Source organism: Oryzias latipes, chromosome 7, assembly GCF_002234675.1.
Source record: "Oryzias latipes chromosome 7, ASM223467v1".
In the NCBI taxonomy this organism is placed as follows: Eukaryota; Metazoa; Chordata; class Actinopteri; order Beloniformes; family Adrianichthyidae; genus Oryzias; species Oryzias latipes.
Genome location: NC_019865.2, coordinates 121,218 through 143,823, shown reverse-complemented (window position 1 = coordinate 143,823; position 22,606 = coordinate 121,218). Strand labels below are relative to the sequence as shown.

The 22,606-nt window shown below is 45.2% G+C and overlaps 1 protein-coding gene across 1 annotated transcript; it reads left to right on the top strand.

The window, feature by feature from the left end:
• Positions 1-238: 238 nt before the first annotated feature.
• On the top strand, positions 239-19,370 carry LOC101159000 (msx2-interacting protein-like). The gene is made up of 14 exons (XM_023957126.1): positions 239-269; positions 544-790; positions 3,639-3,796; positions 7,437-7,637; positions 7,709-7,860; positions 7,962-8,087; positions 8,165-8,278; positions 8,362-8,475; positions 8,547-8,647; positions 8,764-16,477; positions 16,558-16,902; positions 16,985-17,179; positions 17,339-17,497; positions 17,733-19,370. Exons 1-14 carry the CDS (start codon positions 239-241, stop codon positions 17,862-17,864), a joined length of 9,789 nt encoding a protein of 3,262 aa, XP_023812894.1. The 3' UTR covers positions 17,865-19,370.
• The last annotated feature ends 3,236 nt before the right edge of the window (positions 19,371-22,606 follow it).

Sequence of the window (22,606 nt, the reverse complement as noted above, 5' to 3'; positions counted from 1 at the left end):
ATTCCTGCGTCTCTCACCTTGCCAACCGAGCTACCCAGCCGTTTGAACTTGGTTGGATGAATGTCTTTCAAACTGAAAGCCTGTCATATGGGCTGTGTGTGATCTCATTATCAATCATTTAATGTATGCTGATGACATAGTTGTGTTCCGTCCAAGCACTGCTGGTCTTCGACAGTTGCTAAATGTCTGTTCAGCTTACGGACTTGATAATGACGTTACATTAAATGCAGGAAAAAGCATGATTGTGAACCAGAATGCCACCTTCCCAGGTTTGTATCTAACAGATTCTGTTCTTGTGTGTTCTGATGAGGCCACGTGTCTCTGGCGTGTGATCTCAGGAAAGGTAAAATCAATCAGATTGTGAATTTCCGTTCTGAGATCCATACAGTAGTTTGGTGGTGATATTCTGATGAATCAACAATCAGCTGACCTGCTGAGTGTTTCTTTCAGGAGGAGCTTTTTCCTCTTTTAAACTCGTAGAAATGGAGTTGATCATGGGAGCGTTTTAGATGTCGGGATTTTCCTCGGGGACTTCCTTCTCAGGTTTCATCTCCAGGCGTTTGGGATTGACCCTGAACGGCGCAGCGGCGGCATCAGAGAGGGCTGTGGGGGGAATGTCAGGAGATGCTGCTGTTTTTCTCACCACCTACCTCTGTGTGTGGGCTACACCCCCCCCTCGTGAGATCCAGTTGGAACTGGAAATTTCTGGCCGGCGCTGGCTGCGTGCCCACTCCCACAGGCCCGGCTCCGGCAGCAGCCCTTACGGAGTGTCTGGCTCTGGGAGGAGAAAGTGAGAAGAAGGAAACAAACAGCCTGGAGAGCTGAGATGGACAGGGACCAGTTAGGAGGCGGAGTTTCCTCGTTAAAACAACGCCTTCTGTTTTCAGACTGAGGCTAAGCTTCATTCATTCAGTCGAAAGCATCAAAGATGTTAAAAGCATCTCTTCATATCAAATAACAGCTCTGCAAAAACCCTGATTAATTCAAACCAAATCAGATGAATTAAACCGTATTTCTGGATGTTTTCTGATTAATATTTATCATTTTATTTATTAAACTTTCCTTTAGTTCTGATCCCACTGATTTATTATTTATTCTTCTTTCTTTTTTTCTTTAATTCTTGAAAAAAACAGTTGCATATGTCTCCGCCCTTGCTGAATATTTAACCCCACCCCTCACTCACCTCAGCACCAAAAGCACCACCAACCTTCTGCTTTCCTCTCCACGGCGTCCATCTTCACCTCAGTGTTGGACAGTACTCCTCCTTCTGTCCTCGTCCGTCGTCTTTACTGTGTTTGGCCGGAATCTGAGGGGAAGGACACCCAGCTTTGTGGCGGGAACTAAAAACTTGAATGAATGAACTTTAAAATGACAAAAAACAAGGGTGACAGAAAAAACTGACCACCAAGAACTGAAAAACAGGCACTTCATACGCTGAGGGGACCATCAACCTGAACCTGGTGCAACTCATACAGAATGTGACCAAAACCTGACATATCACTGAAAACACAAACTAAAGTCCACAATCACCCCCTACAGCTTTTTGATCACATCTGCCCATTGTTCTTCGTCTACCCACCTCCAAATGTTTCCATCTCACTGTCGCCGGTGACTGCAGGAGTGCTCCAAGGCTCTGCTCTGGTTCACCTTAACTTTCCTCAAATATAAAAAAAACAATAAACTGAACTTCTCTTGTGGACGCCAAATCTCTCTGTCAGTATTGATTACTCTCTCTCTCTTTCTCCCGCCCAAGGCGAAGTCTGTGGTCTCAGTCTGCCTCAAAGCTTTCTGTTGCTCTTCCTGGAAGGGGCGGGTCCTCACTTTGTGACATCACACTGTGAGGTCCCTCTCGTTTTCGTGGATTGGGAGGGGCCGGTCCTTAGAGAGCAGGGTTTCAGAGGAATGCTCAGAAATGTGTGAACGCACCAAAATACTGCTGATAAAAGTGAGGAAGGACATAGGTCCTTGAATTATGGGCCGCAGCAGTGACTAACTGCAAGGAGCGAACGAGAAAAACGACAAATGTACAAAAAAGCTCTAAAAAGAGGAAAGGACAGACATGAGCAGTGTGAAGGAGAAGACAAAATACACACAGTCCCTGTTTCATTAGCAAAGACGACTAATTGGAATTTTTTCTTTTCTTCTTTCTTTCTCCGCCTGTAAGCTAAAATTTGACATGCGGGAAAACTCATCAAAATATGCACACGCCTAGTACCTGCTGAACATTGTCAGCAACCCCCCCACCCCCTTTCAAAGCGAAGACATCATCATTGAAACGTTAAACAATAAATGGGGCGAAAACCGCTAATGAAGCCAAAAATACATCTCAAAATTCACTAACCAAAACACGTGTTGGGGATATCCAAAGGAAGTTTTCATAGAAGTAGGTTTAGAGGCCGTCATCTGGACGTTTCACCTCTTACCCCAGAGGCTTTGACCATTCCAGTACAGAAAGCTGAGTCCAGATGACAGCCCTAAACCTACCACTATGATGGAAGCAACCTGGATGAATGAGAGGCTTCACAGACAAAGGAAGTTTTGTAATTATTATGGGATGGTCACACCGCCAATGGCTTGGAGGCCATTTTGTGGCAAATTGGGAAGTTTTCATGTTTTTCAACAATAAAGGAAAAGAAAACTGTTTCCACCACATGCAGCCAGCTCGAGTCAACAGCCAACAGAGAAGTTTTGTCGACCTCTGACCTCTAGAAGAGGCCGCCATCTTGAACTTGAAAAACCCCTTTAGTACCAGCTACAAATTAAAGTTTGTCCTATAGGGACCTTCACTCATCGTCTCCTAATTTCTTGGACATCATTGGGAAGCTATGGTGGGAAAAAAAATGTGAAATTAGAAGTTGTAAAATTATTAATTGTGTTGGCATGGTGAGCTCGCAAAAGGGACATTCTCCTGTTACTTGAACATTTGTTTACGGAATATTGTAAAAACTGTAATGCATGGATCCCTGGCTACACAGGATATAAACATGTTAGGAATGTGGGCGTGGTTAGCAATAAACCTCTGTTGCCAAGGAAATCCAAAGGTTTACTTTTGTCAATTTTTATGAAACTCACACTCTGTTCGGTATCCCCAGACAACCAAAAAGTAGCATAGTTGCCATGGAGATGAAGCCAACAGAAAAGCTGCCATTTGGAAAAAAATTTTTTTTTTACATCAATTAGTCACCCCCCCCCCCCCTCTCAGTGAGATTTCTATCAAGGCTGTGAAGACGGGGGGGCAGGTAGCGCCGGCAGGTCATTCAGCGCCGCTCCCGGCTTTAATTATAATTATTCCTGTTTGCATCATCAGTTTTTATTTGTGTAACTTTACACAATCTGAGAACGAGCACATTTGGACATTTAAATATATGTTCACAAAATCACATTGTGTCTTTTTAATGGCCTTAGACATTTTCATTCATTCATCTTCTAAACCCGTTTTGTTCTCTTTCGGGGTCACGGGGCTTCTGGAGCCTTTCCCGCCCACTTGTGTGTGAAGGTGGGGAGGGGGGCATCCTGGACAGGTCGCCAGTCTGTCGCACACTTTTTCATTTTTTCTTAAAAATTTAAGAGTTCTTTGGAAACAGCATTTTCTTCCCAGCCTCTACAAAAAGTGGGATCTTTTCTTTTCTGTGTTCCAGTGATTCCAGTTCCAGCTCAAGTGATGACTCTCCAGCGCGGTCAGTGCAGTCTGCAGCCGTCCCAGCACCCTCAGCTCTTCCTTTAATCTCACTGGACAAGGATGAACCACGGAAAAGCTTTGGCATCAAGGTCCAGAATCTTCCTGTGCGCTCCACAGGTAATTCGCTCAGAATAATATGAAAATAAATGTGAGATAAATAAATGTGAACGGTATCTTAAGCATATATGGAGTGTCAAAAGAAGTATGCAAAGCTGTCCAAACAACAAACAAACCTCAGCTATCTAATCTCAGAGATCTGACCTGCAAAAGAAAAGGGAAAAGCAGCGGCAAACGCTGACAGACACAGGAGGAAACGTGTGATAGGCAGCTGTCCCGACTTCTATAGAGAAGCAGACAGGTTGTACTCGTTCTGTGGGTCAGAAGAACCGTTCTGGATCTGATACCTTCTTCCTAACTTCTTCCTTCTAGTCCTCATGTTTTTAAAGATAGTTTTTCTTTATGGCATGTTATATAAGTTATTAACTGACCAATCAGATGCCTCAGTAAAAGCATGTGGGTCTGACGACGAATGTCTAAGGCGTTTGATTGACAGTTTTTGGGTAGCCAATGGCAGCAGACTTCACCCATGAAAGCCCTCTCCTTCTTATTGTGACGTTCTTTTTTGAGCGTTCAATGTTCCCGTGTGTCTCCAGCTCCACACGGATGAACCAGGAGGGAAAAACTATAACAAAGTAGGAATACAGGTTAACAAATGCAAACTCACCGTTGGGAAGGTTCTCTCTCAACGCCGTGTACAATTCTCCTGCGCCGCGTTATTGACTGTAGAATGGGAGAGCGGGGTTTCCATGACACAAATGCAAAAAACTACCGACATTCCAGAAAAAACACAACTTCACTGTTTCCATTAAACCATAATTATGTGAATAAACACAAACCAACTCACACCATAAGTCCTTCATAAACACGGATGTGAGCAGTATTTAGATTTACAGCAGATACCTTCATATTTCTGTCTGTGTGTGTCTCATTACAATGCATGGAAGACACGGAGGATGTTTAGAGATCAGATTGATTTCTTTTAAAAAGTTCTACAAAAGCATCAGTAACTACGTCTCCATGTCTGGTTCATGACATCATTCATTCTTTCTGCTTCTGTGTCTCTGAGACCCACATTAGCTCAAGAGGGAAAAATAGAAACAAGACTCAAACTAGAGGATCTTTTTATAATAGTCTTGATGAAAAGAAGAATAATATCATAAGATTTAGGAGGCCCGAGCTGGCTGCCTTTCCGTCCCGCAGCGGCGCTCTGTCTGCTGCCAGCCAGCCGCCCGGGTGCCGGCATAGCCAGCAAACGGACAGAGAGGTTTCAGCAAAGCCCCCTTCCTGAGGCCTGGAGTTCGGCACGGTGCTTTTAAAGCTGCTTCATCAGCTTGTGTCCATATGTAAAGAATCAACATGTATCAAGTCTTGTCATTTTAGTTTAAATGAATAAAATGGTTCCAATCACGGTTAGTCAGGAAGGAATGAAAGTAAAATGATCTCGTCTGCACTTAGTAATCTTCTGTTGCACCCTAATCTGAACTTTAACACACAGTCATTTAGAATTAAAGTGCAGCAAGAAAAAGAAGAATAAAATGAACTCTGTATGACTCAACAGTGGAGCACGTCTTCCACAACATAGCTTAGAAGAAATGCAGGCAGGCAAGTGTTGACACTTTAACACAGGTTAAATACTTAAATAAGCATATATATATATATATACAAATATATAAACATATACATTGGAATGTGCTGTTGCAGATTTTATCTGTGCATTTTAGAGTTGAGGGCTGTTATTGCCTTGGGAAGAAATATGTGAATGTGTGTGTGTGAATGTGTGTGTGAATGTGTGTGTCTGAATGTGTGTGTGTGAGTGTGTGTGTCTGAATGTGTGTGTGTGAATGTGTGTGTGTGAGTGTGTGTGTCTGAATGTGTGTGTGTGAATGTGTGTGTGAATGTGTGTGTCTGAATGTGTGTGTGTGAGTGTGTGTGTCTGAATGTGTGTGTCTGAATGTGTGTGTGTGAGTGTGTGTGTCTGAATGTGTGTGTGTGAATGTGTGTGTCTGAATGTGTGTGTGTGAATGTGTGTGTAAATGTGTGTGTCTGAATGTGTGTGTGAATGTGTGTGTGAATGTGTGTGTCTGAATGTGTGTGTGTGAGTGGGTGTGTCTGTGTGTGTGTGTGAATGTGTGTGTGAATGTGTGTGTCTGAATGTGTGTGTGAGTGTGTGTGTGAATGGGTGTGTCTGAATGTGTGTGTGTGAATGTGTGTGTGTGAGGGTGTGTGTCTGAATGTGTGTGTGAATGTGTGTGTCTGAATGTGTGTGAATGTGTGTGTGAATGTGTGTGTCTGAATGTGTGTGTGTGAATGTGTGTGTATGAATGTGTGTGTGAATGTTTGTGTCTGAATGTGTGTGTCTGAATGTGTGTGTGTGAATGTGTGTCTGAATGTGTGTGTGTGAAGGTGTGTGTCGGGGTGTGTGTGTGAATGTTTGTGTCTGAATGTGTGTGTGAATGTGTGTGTGAATGTGTGTGTCTGAATGTGTGTGTGTGAGTGTGTGTGTCTGTGTGTGAATGTGTGTGTGAATGTGTGTGTCTGAATGTGTGTGTGAGTGTGTGTGTGAATGGGTGTGTCTGAATGTGTGTGTGTGAATGTGTGTGTGAATGTGTGTGTCTGAATGTGTGTGTGTGTGAATGTGTGTGTCTGAATGTGTGTGTGTGAATGTGTGTGTGAATGTGTGTGTCTGAATGTGTGTGTGTGTGAATGTGTGTGTGAATGTGTGTGTGAATGTATGTGTCTGAATGTGTGTGTCGGTCAGGGAAGACCCAGGACACGCTGGAGAGACTACGTCTCTCTGCTGGCCTGGGAACGCCTCGGGGTCCCCCCAGAGGAGCTGGAGGAAGTGGCTGGGGCGAGGAAAGTCTGGGCATCTCTGCTTAGACTGCTGTCCCACGACCCGGTCCCAGATAAGCGAAGGAAGATGGATGGATGGATGGATGACAACACACATTTTTTTACATTTTGCATCAAATAAATAAAATAGTGTTGATATTTCCTGCCTTTACTGGCAGATTCACCATTACTGCTACTTCCTGTTGTTTTAATGAGCTTGGAGAAAACATCCGCATGCACCTGCCCACTTGACTTTTAACCAATCATGACTGCAAATGCACGCCACAACTTTTACTAAATAACTATGACTGCATTGTAGTGAGGATTTAAATAATAAGTTAGATTACTCTCTTACTTAACTTATGGTGAAGGACAGTTCGTACTGTCCTATCAGTATCCGACACATTTGGGTAGAAACCGCGAGAACTGAACCTACAACCTTCTAGTCAGAGGCTGACCACTCAAGCTTTGCACTGAGACTACACAAAGAAGTTGAACGGTCATTGTAACTAATTTATGACGCATCCCTCGAGTCAAACCGTCTTACAGCATCAATATCTGTGTGTTTGGTCTAAAGTGGGCAAAAAGGGTAAAGGTCAAAATCTCACCATCATGTACTCAGAACGATAATCAGCTTTGAAGCCTTGCCCAGCACAACAGGCTGCAACCTGTTCCAATGTCCAACAGTTTGTGCAGAGTAATGATAGAAACACCGTCTGCACAGCTGACCCCGTTTTCAAAGCATGAGGGGTTCAGCAGCAGTACGATCTCTACGTACTAAAAAAGCTGGAGTCGTTTTCGTGGCAATCGTTTTTATGAAATATGAGCCGCCATTTAGTCACAACTTCATTTTTGCTTTGCACAGATACGAGCCTAAAGGACGGTTTGTTTCATGAATTCAAAAAACACGGAAAAGTGACATCTGTTCAAATCCACGGAGCTTCAGAGGAGCGCTATGGACTTGTCTTTTTCCGTCAACAAGAAGATCAGGAGAAAGCTCTGGGAGCGTCCAAGGGGAAGCTTTTCTTTGGCATGCAAATCGATGTGACGGCCTGGAACGGTCCAGGTAAGTTCAGGGGGTGGCGGTGGTACAGTTCATATCTGCAAAGTCAGTTGCTCATAATCTGCACCTGTTAGAAACAGAAAGTGAGAATGAGTTTAGACCATTGGATGAGAGGATTGACGAGTTCCATCCGAAGGCCACACGAACTTTATTCATTGGAAATCTGGAGAAGACCACCACCTACCATGACCTGCTAAACATCTTTCAGAGATTTGGAGAGATTGTGGTACGTTTAGATGCTTACTTGGTCAAACATTCTGTTGTGTTGGCCACACTTCTAAAAATGAGCCTTCTTTACTAACATGATTTGTTTTATTGTTTCTGTAGGATATTGACATAAAGAAAGTAAATGGAGCCCCACAGTACGCCTTTCTACAATACTGTGACATTGCCAGTGTCTGTAAGGCCATAAAGAAGATGGATGGCGAGTATCTGGGCAACAACAGACTGAAGGTGAAACCTAATTTTTCATTTGAAACATTGTCCATGTGAATTGAAATAATACAATAAATTGTGTTTTTTTTTTAAAGCTTGGCTTTGGAAAAAGTATGCCAACGACATGCGTTTGGTTGGATGGACTGGCGTCAAACACAACCGAACAGTTTCTCACCCGTCATTTTTGCCGCTACGGACATGTTGTCAAGGTGAGCATGTTGTTTTTCCTTCCCTACATAGCTGTTGGTCTCCTGTCTGTGCACTCGCCCTAACGCTCCTCTATTCCTGAAAGGTCGTACTGGACAGGATGAAGGGAATGGCCCTCATTCTCTACAACAACATTGAGTATGCACAGGCTGCAGTCAAAGACACAAAGGGATGGAAGCTCAGTGGCAGTAAAATTAAGGCAAGGGAAACATTTCCCGACTATGATCCATGATCTCAGTGACTGATAATGAACTTTCTTTTTTTCTCCAGGTGGACTTTGCCAATCAGGAGAGTCAGATGGCTTTCTATCGCTCAATGCAGGCATCTGGGCAGGATATACGAGACTTTTATGATGTCATCTCTGAGAGAAGGTTGGTGCTGTATTTTCCTCCCTGTAAGAGCAAGCAGCTGATCCGATGCTGACTTCTACATTATTGTTTGAAAAATGGACAAAAAATGTCAATTCTTTCATTCCAATTTTTTGCAGGGATGATCGGCGATCCCAATACGAGTTTCAAACTGAAAGACAATATTATGAGAACATACGAACTCCCGGAACATACAGTGATGATCTGCGACGAAAATATCCTACAAGAAGTCGGGAGTTCTACACTGAATGGGATCCTTACCAGGGAGATTACTATGACTCGCAGTACTTTGAAGACCCTCGTGAATATCGAGAATACAGAGCGGACCCTTACGAACAGGACATCCGCAAATACAGCTATTTGCAGCGAGAGCGTGAAAGAGAAAGAGAGCGCTTTGAAACCGATCGTAGCCGAGATCATGGAAGAAGGACCATTGAGCGTAGTCAAAGCCCGTCCCACATTGCCACTCGCCGTCCTGCCAGCCCCACAGAATCCACTTCCATCCCTGAGAGGGTGCCAAGCGATTCTGACAGACGAATTTGTTGCCGATCGTCTGAACATAGTGGCAGCTGCAGTTCAATATCTCCTCCCAGATTTGAGAAAGCGGAGAAGGCTCGCTCCGAAAAGCATAGCAAAACGGAGAAACTGGAAAGGGATCGGATGTTTGAAACCGAACGAGGAAATTTTACAGAAAAAGAGAAAAAAATGGGACGAAAAGATAGAGGGGACAAAGAAAAAGCTGAAAAACAGAGGCTTAAAAAGCTCAAAGTCACATCGCCCGTTGCTCTAAAAAGTGAGACAGAATCCGAACTTGAAAGAGAAGTCAGCCCAGAGTCTGTTCCAAGAAGTAAGACCAGCAAAAGCCCCAAAGAAAGCTCCAGCAGAGGAAGGTTAGACCTTCTGCCTTGTGTTGTGCAGCTAACACGTGTCAAGGAAAAAGAAGGCAAACTGATTGGTCATTCTGTCCAAGACAAACAAATCCAGCGTGGTGGCATGGACAGTCTCCGGCTGGTTTCACCTACAGCTGATCAAAGTCCTCCATTCAGACCCGAGCCGTCAAAACTAGATACTTCCAAACACGGGAGAATTCCCAGAGTTAAAACTATGCACAGCTCTGCAGAGGTTTCGGAAAAGGAGGGTAAGATTAAGTCAAAAAAATACAGTAAATCTGAAATAGGATTTGAAAGTAAAATATCTGCGGATATCAGCCGTTTAGCTGTAAGGAAAAGGCGTTTTGAAGAGACAGGAAGAACTGATCGACAGAGAAGAAGCGGCGAACAGGAAAATAGCAGACATAGGGTTTGTAAGCTGTGGAACAGTGCACAAGGGCTACGCAAAAAGGAACACAGCACAGATAAATGCACTCAAATGGTTTTAGCAAGCAGTCCTGAAGAAGGAGCAGACAGTGAGAGTGACCCCATCAGGCGTCCTCTGGAGCAGTCTCAGCTCAGGGAACCTCTTGAAGACTGCACAGAGCAGACGGACTGCCCCCTCCTCCACATGGACGTAGAGAGCTCAAAAAGGGACTCTGGCTCCACCCCCACAAAGACAACTGGTGACTGCTGTTCACAGGAATCAGTCCAGCAAAAGCAGTTTGGGGCTGAAAATGGAGACAGGACAACGCGGTGGAGAGACGTAGATGGAGACAATCTTTTCCTGAGCATGGAACAGACAGATTTCCTCATGAAACAAAATGACTGGCACAGATTCAAGCTTGGCAATCCTGACAAGTCACTCAAGCTTGAAAAATCACCAAACAGTGATTCGTGCCAGTTTGAAAAAAATTATATCACATTTGAAATTGGAAAATCCATCCAGGATGCAGCCAGGGATGACCTGCCATGTGTTAAAAGAAAGAAACATCAAGATTCCTTTGATATCCTGAAAGTAAAACCAGAGTCCGATTTCTCAACTTCAAATTTGAATGATGTGTGCCAAATGCCGTCTTATGTTGTAGCTAATCACCTTTCAGAGAATGAGGAAGATGACGCTGCCCAGATTTCTTTGTCGGTCACAAAGAAGGAAAGAAAATCCTCCCCATCAACAGATGATGCATCCACACAGCCAGAACTGCTGAACAAAAGTTTGAGACATTTTCAGTCTTCTAATAATGTGACCCCAAAGCTGAAAACAACTTTGCTGAGGAGTGACGATGACTTCTTGCGTCACTGGGAAAGACGTGTAAAGTCTGATTCCCTAAGAATGGAAGTGACGTCATCAGGGGACACTTCTAAACGAGAGAGCATCCACAAATGCCTTAGCCAGGATCTGGAACCTGGAGAAGTACAGTCGGATTCAGATGATGATGATGATGGAAAAAACAAATTCAACTCTCCAAAGTGTAGGAGCTCTTTATCATATATCCTTAGAGGTGCTAACAAAAGGAGGGCAGACATTAAGCTTCCAAGCTCCCTGGAGAAAAATAAATTTTACTCCTTTGCATTAGATAAAACCATCACTCCTGATACAAAAGCTCTCCTGGACAGAGCCAAGACTTTGTATTCCTCAAGGGAGGACAATTGGTCCTTTCTTCCCTCACGCTTTCCAGCCTCCCACAGCTGTTCGAACAAGGACAAGGCAGAGCTAGCACCTCGGCCCATTCCTTCATGGTACATGAAAAAGAAAAAGATTAGAGCCGATTCTGGTGAAAAGCTAAACAATAAAAAGGAGGAGCTTAAGCCACAAGACCAAGAGCGCCAGGATTTGTTTGCCTCTCGTTTTCTGCACAGCTCAATCTTCGAACAGGATTCCCGGCGTCTACAACGTCTTGAACGTAAAGATCAAGTTATGGAAACTGAAAGTCTGAAGCCTTGCTTTAAGACTGGTGACGCAGAGGCACACACTGAATTTGCAGAAGCTAATGTCTCACAAGAACCAATAGTACTTTTCCATAGTCGGTTTTTGGAACTTCAGCAGCATAAAGGCAAAGAGAACACTCATCTTGATGTGGAGAGTGACTCAGGTGTGGAGGAAATCAGGAGATATGCTGTTCAAAGTAGCGACCTTGACTTGTCTGATAAGGAATCTGAGCCACCACTGAAAGCCAATGAAAAACCAGCTTGCCCCACGGCGCTGTCTGCAGTTTGGCAACAGGCTCATTCTCCCAAAGACACTTCTGTTCCAGAACTGAAAGACATTTCATCTTCATCCCAAGATCAGGAAGAACTTTGTGGCAAAGAAGAAAAAATGCATCCAATTCCAGAGAGTTCTTCGTCTATTCCAAGGGAAGAAAAAATATCAGAAGATATTAAACTAAACATTTCTTCTGAATTTAAAAATTCAGAGCCAGAAAATAACTTTGAAGTAAAAGCTGAGTCAGTGGAGCCTAAAATCAACTTCAGTGATAATTTGGTGGTGGAGCCTAACCCTGTTGTCGAAGACAAGTCTCCCACGCCTGGTGCCTCCCTAAGAGCCCCTGAAAAGGAGAATGCAAAATTAGAGTCTGAAACTGGAAAACAGGAAGCAAAGCACTTTGAAGAGGCTCCAAAGTCTGATGTAGAAACTGATCCTCACATGCCAGAACTAGAGCCAGAGACCAAACCATTGCCAAATCGCAGACAACCTAAAGGGAAAAGGGCAAAACCCCCATCCGTGTTACCACAATCAACTCAAGCGGAAAAACCTGTGACACGAAAAAGCGAACGTATAGACAAGGAAAAACTCAAAAGGACCTCATATCCTCAAGCAGAAGCTTGTAAAATTAAATCAGAGCCTAAAGCCACATCTAAGTCCCTGGTACATGCATCTGATTTGGAGCAGAACCTGGAATCAAGCTTGATTCATGGAAGAACACGACGAAGGAACGTGAGGTCAGTTTACGCAACTCTGCATGAAGATGAACAAGCCGGCAAAGAACTTTTAGAGTCACCCCGCTCCATGCGTAAGCGAGCTGTCGAGAAGGAACCCACGTCACCCCGCTCCATGCGTAAGCGAGCTGTCGAGAAGGAACCCACGCAGCAAGATGTTCAAGTCTCCACTACCGCCAGGCGGGGACGGCCGCCGAAGAGAGGTGTCAAGCGAATTGAAGACAGATCTCCTTCAAAAGGGGATCCAAAGAAAATGGTAGAAACTGATCCAGACAGCAAGGAGATATCCAATACTGCAGAAATTGTTAAGGCTACTGAGGGATGGCGTTCACCTCGCACACAAAAATGGCAACAAACGACACTTCCTCTAACTGCTCCAGTCAACAAAAAAAGTGGAAAACCAGAGAAATTCTCTGGGAATAAGTTGTTGTTGGCCGAACAAATGGACGTGACTTGTAAGGCTGATGCAGAGCTTCACCTTCAAACGGATACTGACCTGTTTGGGAACATTTCAGATCAATTGGAAAATGTAATCCTGCCAGCAAACAGACATGATAAAAATGTGAAAGACAGTGGTGACACAAAATTTGCTGAAACCAGTTTAAAAGAAATGGGAACCTTGGAAACGAAACAGCAAACAGAAAAGAGTGCCAAAAGTAAAACACCAAGGCTGAAGCGGAACACCAAACAGCTTCCTGAAGACCAGCCGCACAGTTTAAAGAATCTAGAAATCCGTGTCAGTGTTGATGATGTCAAGAGTTTACTTGGTTCTGACAATTCTGAGCCCAAGACATTCGAAGTTACTGCAGTTAGTAAAACCAAAACAGTAGTTCAAGAAAACACGATTGTGCAAATGACAGACTGTCCAAACGAGTCCAAAGACTCTACTTCACTGGACAGTAAAGAGAATCTTTTGGAACCTGAACTCCCTGCAGATCCAACAGCTGTTCTTCTGGCACAACAAATGGAATTGGAGCAAGCAGTTGAAAATATTGCCAAACTTACAGCTGACCAACCTCCTCGACCTTATAAGGAACCACCTGCCGAGCCATCGGCGGAATTGCTTCCTGTCACTGAGGAGCCACCAGCTGAAGTTGAGGAGCAGAAACGAGCCAACCCTGCAAGTGAAACTGAACTTGCAGCTGCCATTGATTCAATTACAGCTGAGGAAACCTGTGCAGATGCAGAGGGCTTCAGTGCTCCTCCTCCTTACACCCCTCTCATTCCAACCCCCGAGTCATTGATATCCTCCTCCTCATCATCCAATGAGATCATGGAACCTGAAACACATATGGTTATCAACAGCATTCTCGCAGGCAGCCTAGATGACGGTTCTCACACACCAAGCCCAAAAGCCCAAGAACCTAAGGCAGCCGATCACACAATTAAACTTGAAACCCCTAGAAAAACTGGCAAAATTAGAGCCAAAAGCCCAAAGAAGTCAAGAAACTGTAAAGGTACAGCTAGCAAAAAAGAGAAAGCATCCAAGAAGCAAAACCTGTCTGTATCGTCTGCACTCAAATTGCCAGAATCAATTCCAGAGGATCCAGAGGCTGGTAATTCAAAAGCAGCCATTGTTATAGCTGGGGCGCCTACAGCAACTTCCGTGGTCACTGCTGTTGCAACATGCAGACATGAGGTTACCAGTGCCATCGCTGTGGACACGCCTAAAGAAGCTGAGCAGCCTGAGGTTGAACAGCCTGTGCCGAAAGAATCTGCCTGCCATTCAGGCCCAAACAGCATCTCCACTTGTAAAACGTCCGTTCAAGCAGCAGAGCTATGCCTTCCGTCTCTCACCCCTGCTCACTGTCGGCCAGTTTCCCAGCATACTGCACCCGCAGGACGACCTGCCAAAATGCCCCTGTCATTAGACTGGCCCCAGAGATCTGAAGAAAGCAGAATTCATGTGGCTTCTTCGTGTCACGTCACAGTGGTAACTCCCTCCTCTCCCGCATCAACCGCACTGGGAAACCCTTCAGCTAACCCTCCTTTGCCCCCTGATACAAAGGCTTCTGACATAGACTCTAGCTCTAGCACCCTAAGAAAAATTCTAATGGAACCTAAATATGTGTCTTCTCCCAACAGCACTTCTGTACCTTCCACTATAGTCTCATCTGGGCGGTCAGACCATATAAGGATGTCGGAGAAGGTAAATATTTCTGATTCAGTGGGTTTAAGACCGTTGCATCTTGAGGAAAGACAGGCACTGCCATCCCAGCCTGCACACCATAAACCATCTCCACTTAAAGAGTCCCAACAGAATTGTGGAGAAAAGAGGCAGCAACAGAAATTTTCTCCCACCACTTCAGTAATTAGTCGAATTCCAATACCTTATGATACGGAAGAAACTCCTAGAATTTCGTTAGGCCATCGAACTATTAGCCTAACAAGTCCTAAACACAGACTTCAGTCAAACTCCAATGAAAACATTGGCTGCCATGGCATGGATGCAGTAGAGGACTGTAACAGTCGTCGCACAGTTGTTGAACCTTCTCCTTATCGTGCAGGCTCTGGTCCAGGCTTACGGGTCAACACATCCGAGGGAGTTGTTGTTCTGAGTTATTCTGGTCAAAAAACAGAAGGACCTCAAAGGCTGAGAGCCAAAATAAGTCAAATTCCTCAGGCCAGTGCTGGTGACATAGAATTTCAGCAATCAGTGTCCAAATCTCAGATAAAGCAGGACCCACTTATTACGTTATCCCAGTTGCCCAATCAAAAGGTCTCTACTGCAGGTTATGGGCACACTGGGGTAGTTTTACCAGGAAGTTCTTTTAACTCACAACCTGTCATCTCCAGTACAAAGCAGGAGAATCATGCATGTGACACATCTGAAGCTCCATTTCACGCCTCCTCTCAGGGTGTGGTGAAGATGTTCCAACCATCCGTTAGTTCTTCTCAAGTCTTAATGTACAACCAAGCGGTGTTTCAGCAGCAGCATGGCAAGAGAGGACTATTAACAGACCCTCATGCTAAAAAGTTGGACATTAGCAAAGTTTCACAGCAGTCCAGTCTGAGTCCAGTCATGAGCCCACACCATTCTTCGCTGTCTGGAGCTCGGATGAGTCCAAGCCCTGGGATGACAAATGAGCGATCAGCTCTAATTCTGAAGCAAGAACCACAGTCTCCAAGAACATCTGGCCACTCCCCTTCACCTTTTGTCAAAGCTTGTCCACAAAGCAGCTCTCCCATTGGGACTTCCGTCGTTCTTGGTCATGGTATTCCACCAATGTCATCATATCATTCCAGTGTCCATCACTCACATGCAGAGCAATCGTCTGTCATAATTCAGCCTCACAACGTCTCTCAGTCAACTGCTCATGAGGTCAGAATGAACAATCCAACTCTGTCTGGAATAAACTACGGAAGGCGTGGAGACTCCATGTCCTCCCCACATGCAGGGCCTCCACAAAGCTCAAGCACGTCCCATTCTAATGTCATACGCGATGTGGTGTTGCAGACCCATCCAAGTCCCCAAGGATCAGTGTCGGGTGTTGGCAGCAACAGTGTGAAAGAAGAAGAATCTCTACACTTAAATCAAGCTCTGAGTAGACCTTCAGCTCCCCAGATCCAGTCAGACGTCATGATGATTCCTAGTGACCCCAGAAGACTCCATGCTGTCCTTCACATGGATCAGTACAGAGACATGCACCAGCGCATGCTCATGCACCAAAAGCGGGGAGAGCAGGCAGCTGTGGAAACCAGGCAGTCACGCAACTCAGACACTGAAACAAAATCTTCCAGCAATATCTCTGGGCCTTCGACCAGTCCTATGTTAGGGAAAAGCGTTGAGCTTTCAACTAAAGGGCCTCTCAGACCAGCAGAGGGAAGGCTAACCCATCAGAGTCCAAATGACAGTAGGATTCGCGGAGTCTGTGTGTCCAGCCCCGTTATGGTGTCTCCTCACCCTCATGGGGTGCAGCGAATCCATTCCGGCTCAGCCTCCTTTCAATTATATCGAGATGTGCGAAAATACCCCTCCCAGTTTCCAGGACACAGCCTTGCTAACCAATGCATTACATCCTCACAGGTAACTAAACACACCCAAGTATCTAAAAATACAAGAAATGTTCAGTTTATCTTCTAATTTGCTTTCAATTTCTGGAACAGGTGCCTCCAGAGCCAGAGCCAGGGAGCAGAGGTCAAACTTCGCAGTTGCTTGTGGGAGGAAGCGATACCAAGCTGGTGAACGCTCATCTTTGCCATGCTAGCTCTTCAGAGCCGTCCCAACTCTCCCAAATGACGGTGGATAAGGTCTCCCCTTCATACCATTCTCCTCTGATACCCCCCATGAGTCTTACTCATAAGCCAGAGCTGTCTGTGCAGAAGGGCCCCCCATCCGTCCTCCTTGGTCCTCCGTCAACAGCATTGCCGTCAGGTTTCAAACAGCTGCGGCATGATGCAAACGTGGAACATTCAGGACAACGGTCTACTGATATGGTGCAGCTATTGACGGTAGGACGGTGGGCTGGCAGGACAGCAGTACTTGTCAGATCAAAAGCCGTTTAACTACACACGCTTTCCCTCACATCTGCAGAAATATCCTATCGTATGGCAAGGCCTGTTGGCACTGAAGAATGACCAGGCTGCTGTCCAGCTGCACTTTGTTTCTGGTAACACGTTGCTGGCACAGCGCTCCCTGCCGCCCTTGGAGGGGGGTTCTCTTCTCCGCATCGTCCAGAGGATGAGGCTTGAGGTTTCCCAGTTGGACAGCGTAACACGTAGAATGACTGTATGTATTTTCTGACTTTTGAAATATTTCAAACTGCATAGGTAATAAAAATGTGTGGCTTACGTATCTGAACTGCTGAAAGCCCTGCAGCTGTGATTCTTCCAGGGGTTTCTAGGACATTTTGATGCATGAATAACACAACCACTTTACTTGTGACAGGTGGAAAATGACTTCTGCTTGCTGCTGGCTCTGCCTTGTGGTCGAGATCAAGAAGATGTCCTCAGTCAAACGCAGGCCTTGAAAAGTGGCTTCATCACCTACCTTCAGGCCAAACAGGCAGCTGGCATTATCAACGTACCTAATCCTGGCTCCAATCAGGTTTGTGGTCTTTAGAATGTCTTTCTTTATCCAGGGGGGTCCAACTCCAGTCCTCAAGGGCCGCAGGCTCGCTGTTTTCAGGTTGCTCCTGCTGCCGATCGCTTGGATCCGCTGTGAAGTTGAACGGATGGGGTAGGACTCTGACCCTGGAGGACTGGAGATGGACCCGAGTGTTTGGAGCTGTGTGCCACCATGCAAACTTGACCCTTTTCTTGTCCATTCTCCGAACCTACAGCCAGCCTACGTGGTGCAGATTTTCCCGCCCTGTGAATTTTCGGAGAGCCACCTTTCCCGTCTGGCCCCTGACCTTCTCAACAGCATCTCCAGCATTTCCCCCCACCTCATGATCGTTATTGCCTCTGTCTGATTACGCCAACACCAGCCCTCAGCCAGAACTCAGCCAGTTAAGAAACTGGAACTGCCTCATGTTTTTCTGAGTTTGACTTTTACTAAAGTAATTTCTTGTGCTTCTTCATGTCACCGAGTCCTTAAATTCCCCAGTGACGACGAATTCCAGGAATCTTTTGAAGACGCACTGAGTGGAGGATGAAATGAGGATTATTGATAAGTTTTGAGTTTATTTTTGCCAGTTTTGGAGCAGTTGGACAAGTCATGGCATTATTTGGGCTGCAGATGGAGCTCTGTTGGAATATTTCTTACCATCAGATTGTAATATTTTTAAGTTGATGTGAAAATTCATTGCACTCTATGAGAGAACTATTGTAAACTCTGTACAGGTTTGAGTAGAAGTTGATGTGTGTACGCTGGGATCCATTATTCCAGCAGAAAGGACGTCTTCGCCTGGCACTCTCGTTGCTTTCTCCTCCGTCATCAGCAAACCTCAGCCTGGTTTCCGACTCTGGTCCTTTCCCCAGGGACGCGTGATGGGATCTTTAAAGCTGTACAGTTTACACTCAATGCCTCAACAGGGGACTATAGAAAGATATTTAATTTGTGGATTTTTTTTGCATCTTTTTGAAAGCTATTGCAGACAATGGTCAAACTGTAAGTATTGTAAATAGTTAAAGACTCAAACTACATGGAGAGACCAAGAGAATTATTTTAACAGACACATCATAAAGTCTTGTTTTTGTGTTTTAAGTTTCTGACCCTCCTGTTCTCCTTTCATATTTATTTTCCACAATTGATCTTTGGATGTTTGCAAAAATTCAAAACAGAAACAAGGATTTTGTGCCAAAATGCTTTTTTTTTTGCAACATGAACTAACGTGTTAAACAGAACCAATTTTCTTATATGACTTTGTATTTTGCCATCCAGAGGGCAGTTCGTTCTTCATCATCACCGTCCTCTTCACTTGTTTATACACAATGAACATGTTTTGGTTTGAAAGGACCTTTTTGTACTGACAGTTGTGCATTTTCTGTCCTTTGTTCTGCCTCCCCGGCGGTCCTGCACTGCCCCCTGCTGTCTGAAAATCATTCCACATTGAAGTCATTTCTGCCACTGAGTGTGGGAGGTGCCGACATGCTTTAGGTTGAACCTGAAGAGGCAAGATGGGATCATAAAGGCCATGAATGTGAGTCAAACGACGCTAATGGATGTTTTGATGCCCCCCCCCCCCTCCCCGTTCTATTCTTGTTGAGTGTTTTTGGAGGAAAACCGATGCTGAAAGTAAAACCATGTTTGTCATGAATCCTTTATGACTGGAGGGGGTCACTCCCATGGTTTATGTTGAAGGCACTTATCAGTTTTTATACATACAAAATCTTTAAATGGTGATTAATATAAAAAATGTCTTTTGATCAATTTTTACTTTGAGTTTATTTTGCTGTTCCTCTATGAGGACATTTTAAAGTGTAACATAAATGGTTGTTTAACTTCTGAAGATCATTAAATGGTCCATAACTCTGTGCTTCCTGTTTGTTTCATGACTGTATTTTGATGTAACGTTTTTCTTCACAATAATCCACAAACTGCCTCTCCAAATGGGAGAATGATAAAGAATTCAGCCATTCCTCCATTTTCCAACATGTTTGAAAAAAACCTTGATGGGGGTCCCACACATTTACTGCCTGTTACCGTATTCCAGATGTGAATATCTGATCGCACTGGATGGATGAAGATGTGGGAAGAAGATTTTGGACTTTGGATGCTAAATAGTTCTGATAAGAAAGCAGTTTCTCCTTTTCAGACAGTCAGGCCTTTCAGGTCTTCAAGAAAGAATTGGAAAAAAAATTGAGATCTATTTACAAAAGAATTCTGCTCGGGCTGTAACCCTTGTGCTGTCTTAGATTACCCCCCCCCCCCCTTCCATTGAGGTGTTCTCCCTACCATGACAAAGGTGGATAAAGGTGGAAAGATTTCATGTAATCCATGGACACCAGTGAAGATCACAAAACATTGAAGAAAAAAGGTTCAGAGCTCGTTCTAGTGGGTCTAGATGACCCAACTCCCAATGTTAAAGTGCCTATAGCACTAGGGTTACAGGTGACACTGCTGACAGAGTTGAAGAGAAAAACTCAGTGGATGCCGTGAACACAAACTTTTGTTTCTCTTCACAGATTTTACAGGATAGTGAGGTAATAGTATTGTGGTGACAGACACACATCATTGTGTGTTTTCCACATGATGGTCTCACTCTGTTTAGTATGTCTGCCCTTTTGATAAATGTGTACATATACCAACCATAAACTGTGATATAAATGTAAATATTGTGGGGGTGCACTTGGTTGTGTTGGGAAATAAGACTTAAATGGAACCAAATGAGTGTTTATACATGACAAATGTGTGTCGGATGTTTCCTTGTGTGTTTGTTTCTGTGTGTATGTTTATCTACATGTGTAGTTGTTTGTGTATTTATGTGTACCTAAACCTGTACTTGGAGAGGGAACAGGGCTATTTATAAGGTTTTTACTTCCTCTGACTCCCTTTTGGTTATTTCTTTTTTTTTTTCTTGTCCTATTTTTCCTGTAGAGCAAATTTCCAAAAGAGAATATTATAATATCACATCCTGAGATGCAAAGGGAGCCAATGCAGCGATTTCAAAACCGCTGACATGTGTTCCCGCCCCCTGTTCCACGTTAGAACTTATGGCACTGAGTTCTGTAATAATTGTAGGCTAGCAAACGATTTTTGTGGTAAACCAGAAAACGGGGCAATAACAGCATGCATCCGCCCCTCTGTTCTGGCACAAGAGAGGTATGGACGGAGGTGGAAGGTTTCCAGGGTGGGGAGAGGGCAGCCAACAATCTTTTGGGCGGTGTTGATGACCCGCTGGAAAGCTGCTGAGCCAAGAGCGTCTGCAGCATGTTAGTACACTTTCTACGATGGCATGGTCAAAGGTCACCAGCAGTCTATGGTTGATGTTATTTTGAGATGATTCCGTTGCGTTGCCAGGATTGGTGTCACCAAGGCCCCACCCTGGAGCCAGGCCTGGTGGCCGGGGCTCCTCCCACGGGGCCCTGGTCAGGTCCAACCTGAAGGAACGACATGGGATCGGTCTCCCGTGGGCCCACCACCTGTAGGGCTGGTGCAATGTGGACTGGGTGGCAGTTGAAGGCGGAAACCTCAACTGTTTACGGAACTTGGCTCTTGGGACACTTCTCTGGGAGGGAAGGAACCTGTGCTTGTGCAGGAGGTCGAGGCGTAGTGGCTAAATATAGGTGGGCTCACCTCTATGCACAGCCTGGGCTCTGAAACTTAGTCCCTCAAGATGGGCTAGAGACTCTCTACCATTCTGGCGTTGCTTGTGAGTCCCCAGCTCAGCCCCCAAGTGTTCAGAGTTCACCCCAGTGGAGAAGAGTTGTGTCCCTTCACCCTCGGGTGGGGGACAGGTCTCTGACTGTGGTTTATTCTACAGACCGAAGAGCAGTGTGGAGTAGTCCGTCTTCTAGGTGTCTCTTCAAGGGGTCCTGAGGACCCAAGCTGAAATCATTGAGGTGAGACTTGGTGTTGAGTCACCAAGAGTGGATGAAGTCCGCCCTGAGTACCTCAAGTTTCTGGATGCTGTGGGAGTCTCAGCAGACATGTTTCTGCAACACTGCGTGGCAGCCGGGATTCCTACCACTGTACTGGTAGATGGGGGGTGGTTTCCATGGGGGTGTACCAACTACCGAGGAATCAGACTTCTCAGCCTCCCTGGCAAAGTCTGTGCCAGGCTGCTGTAGAGGAGAGTCCGTCTGATAGTCTGACCTCAGATCCAGAAACAATTCTTATTCCTCCTCCTATTCCTCCTCCTCCCATGCCTCCTCCTCCTCCTATTCCTCTTCGTCCTCCTCCTAAGCCTCCTTTTCCTCCTTTTCCTCGTCCTCCTCTTCCTCCTCTTCTTCTTCCTCCTCCTCTTCCTCTCACTCCTCCTCCTAACCCTCCTTTACCTCCTCTTCCTCTTCTTCCTATTCCTCCTCTTCTTCTTCCTCCTCCTCTTCCACTTTTTCCTCCTCTTCCTCTTCTTCCTATTCCTCCTCTTCTTCTTCCTCCTCCTCTTCCTCTCACTCCTCGTCCTCCTCCCTCTGAATTCGTTGTGAGAAAAGATTAAACATTTCTTTAGGATGTGGTCTCAGCCTGGAGCATGACTGACGGATCTTCATCGTTTTGGTTTTTCTCTCCAGGGGCCTCATTTATAAAACTTTGCGTAGGATTTGCGTCAGAAGTGGCGTACGGATGAAACATAGGACGTGCGTACGCAAAGAAATATTCGGAGTTATAAAACCGTGCGCACGCACATCCTACGCATCTTTCCCTTAATAAATCACAACCAATTCTAAATGCAGGGCAGCTTTTGCGGCTTCATGACACGCCCATAGTTGCCCATAAATAGTCCGTGAAACGCCCACAAATGAATATTCATTGATTGCAGAACCATGGCAAACACCGGAGGAAATCAAAAAAACGTATCTTCACTCAATGTGAAGTAGAAGTTATCGTTGGCGTGGTGGAAAAGAGGAGAAAAGTGTTGTTTGGAGGGCACAGTGTGGGCATTACTAATGCCAAAAAGGCACGTGAGCGGCAAACGGTGGCAGACGCCGTAAATGCTGTAGCCTCACAACCATTCGAGGTTGTGAGGCTACAGCGCTCCATGGGGGGACCGGAGCGCCAGATGCACCGGGTGACACGCGTGGTTCCTCCGAGTGCTCCTCTGTAACGCCGGGC

What these genes read in the sequence shown, in the direction of transcription:
- LOC101159000 (XM_023957126.1), top strand. Translation starts at nt 239, where the DNA reads ATGATTGTGAACCAGAATGCCACCTTCCCAG. An exon ending in AGAGATTTGGAGAGATTGTG is followed by an intron (nt 7,861 to 7,961) that starts GTACGTTTAGAT and finishes TTGTTTCTGTAG; the next exon opens with GATATTGACATAAAGAAAGT. An exon ending in GCTACGGACATGTTGTCAAG is followed by an intron (nt 8,279 to 8,361) that starts GTGAGCATGTTG and finishes TATTCCTGAAAG; the next exon opens with GTCGTACTGGACAGGATGAA.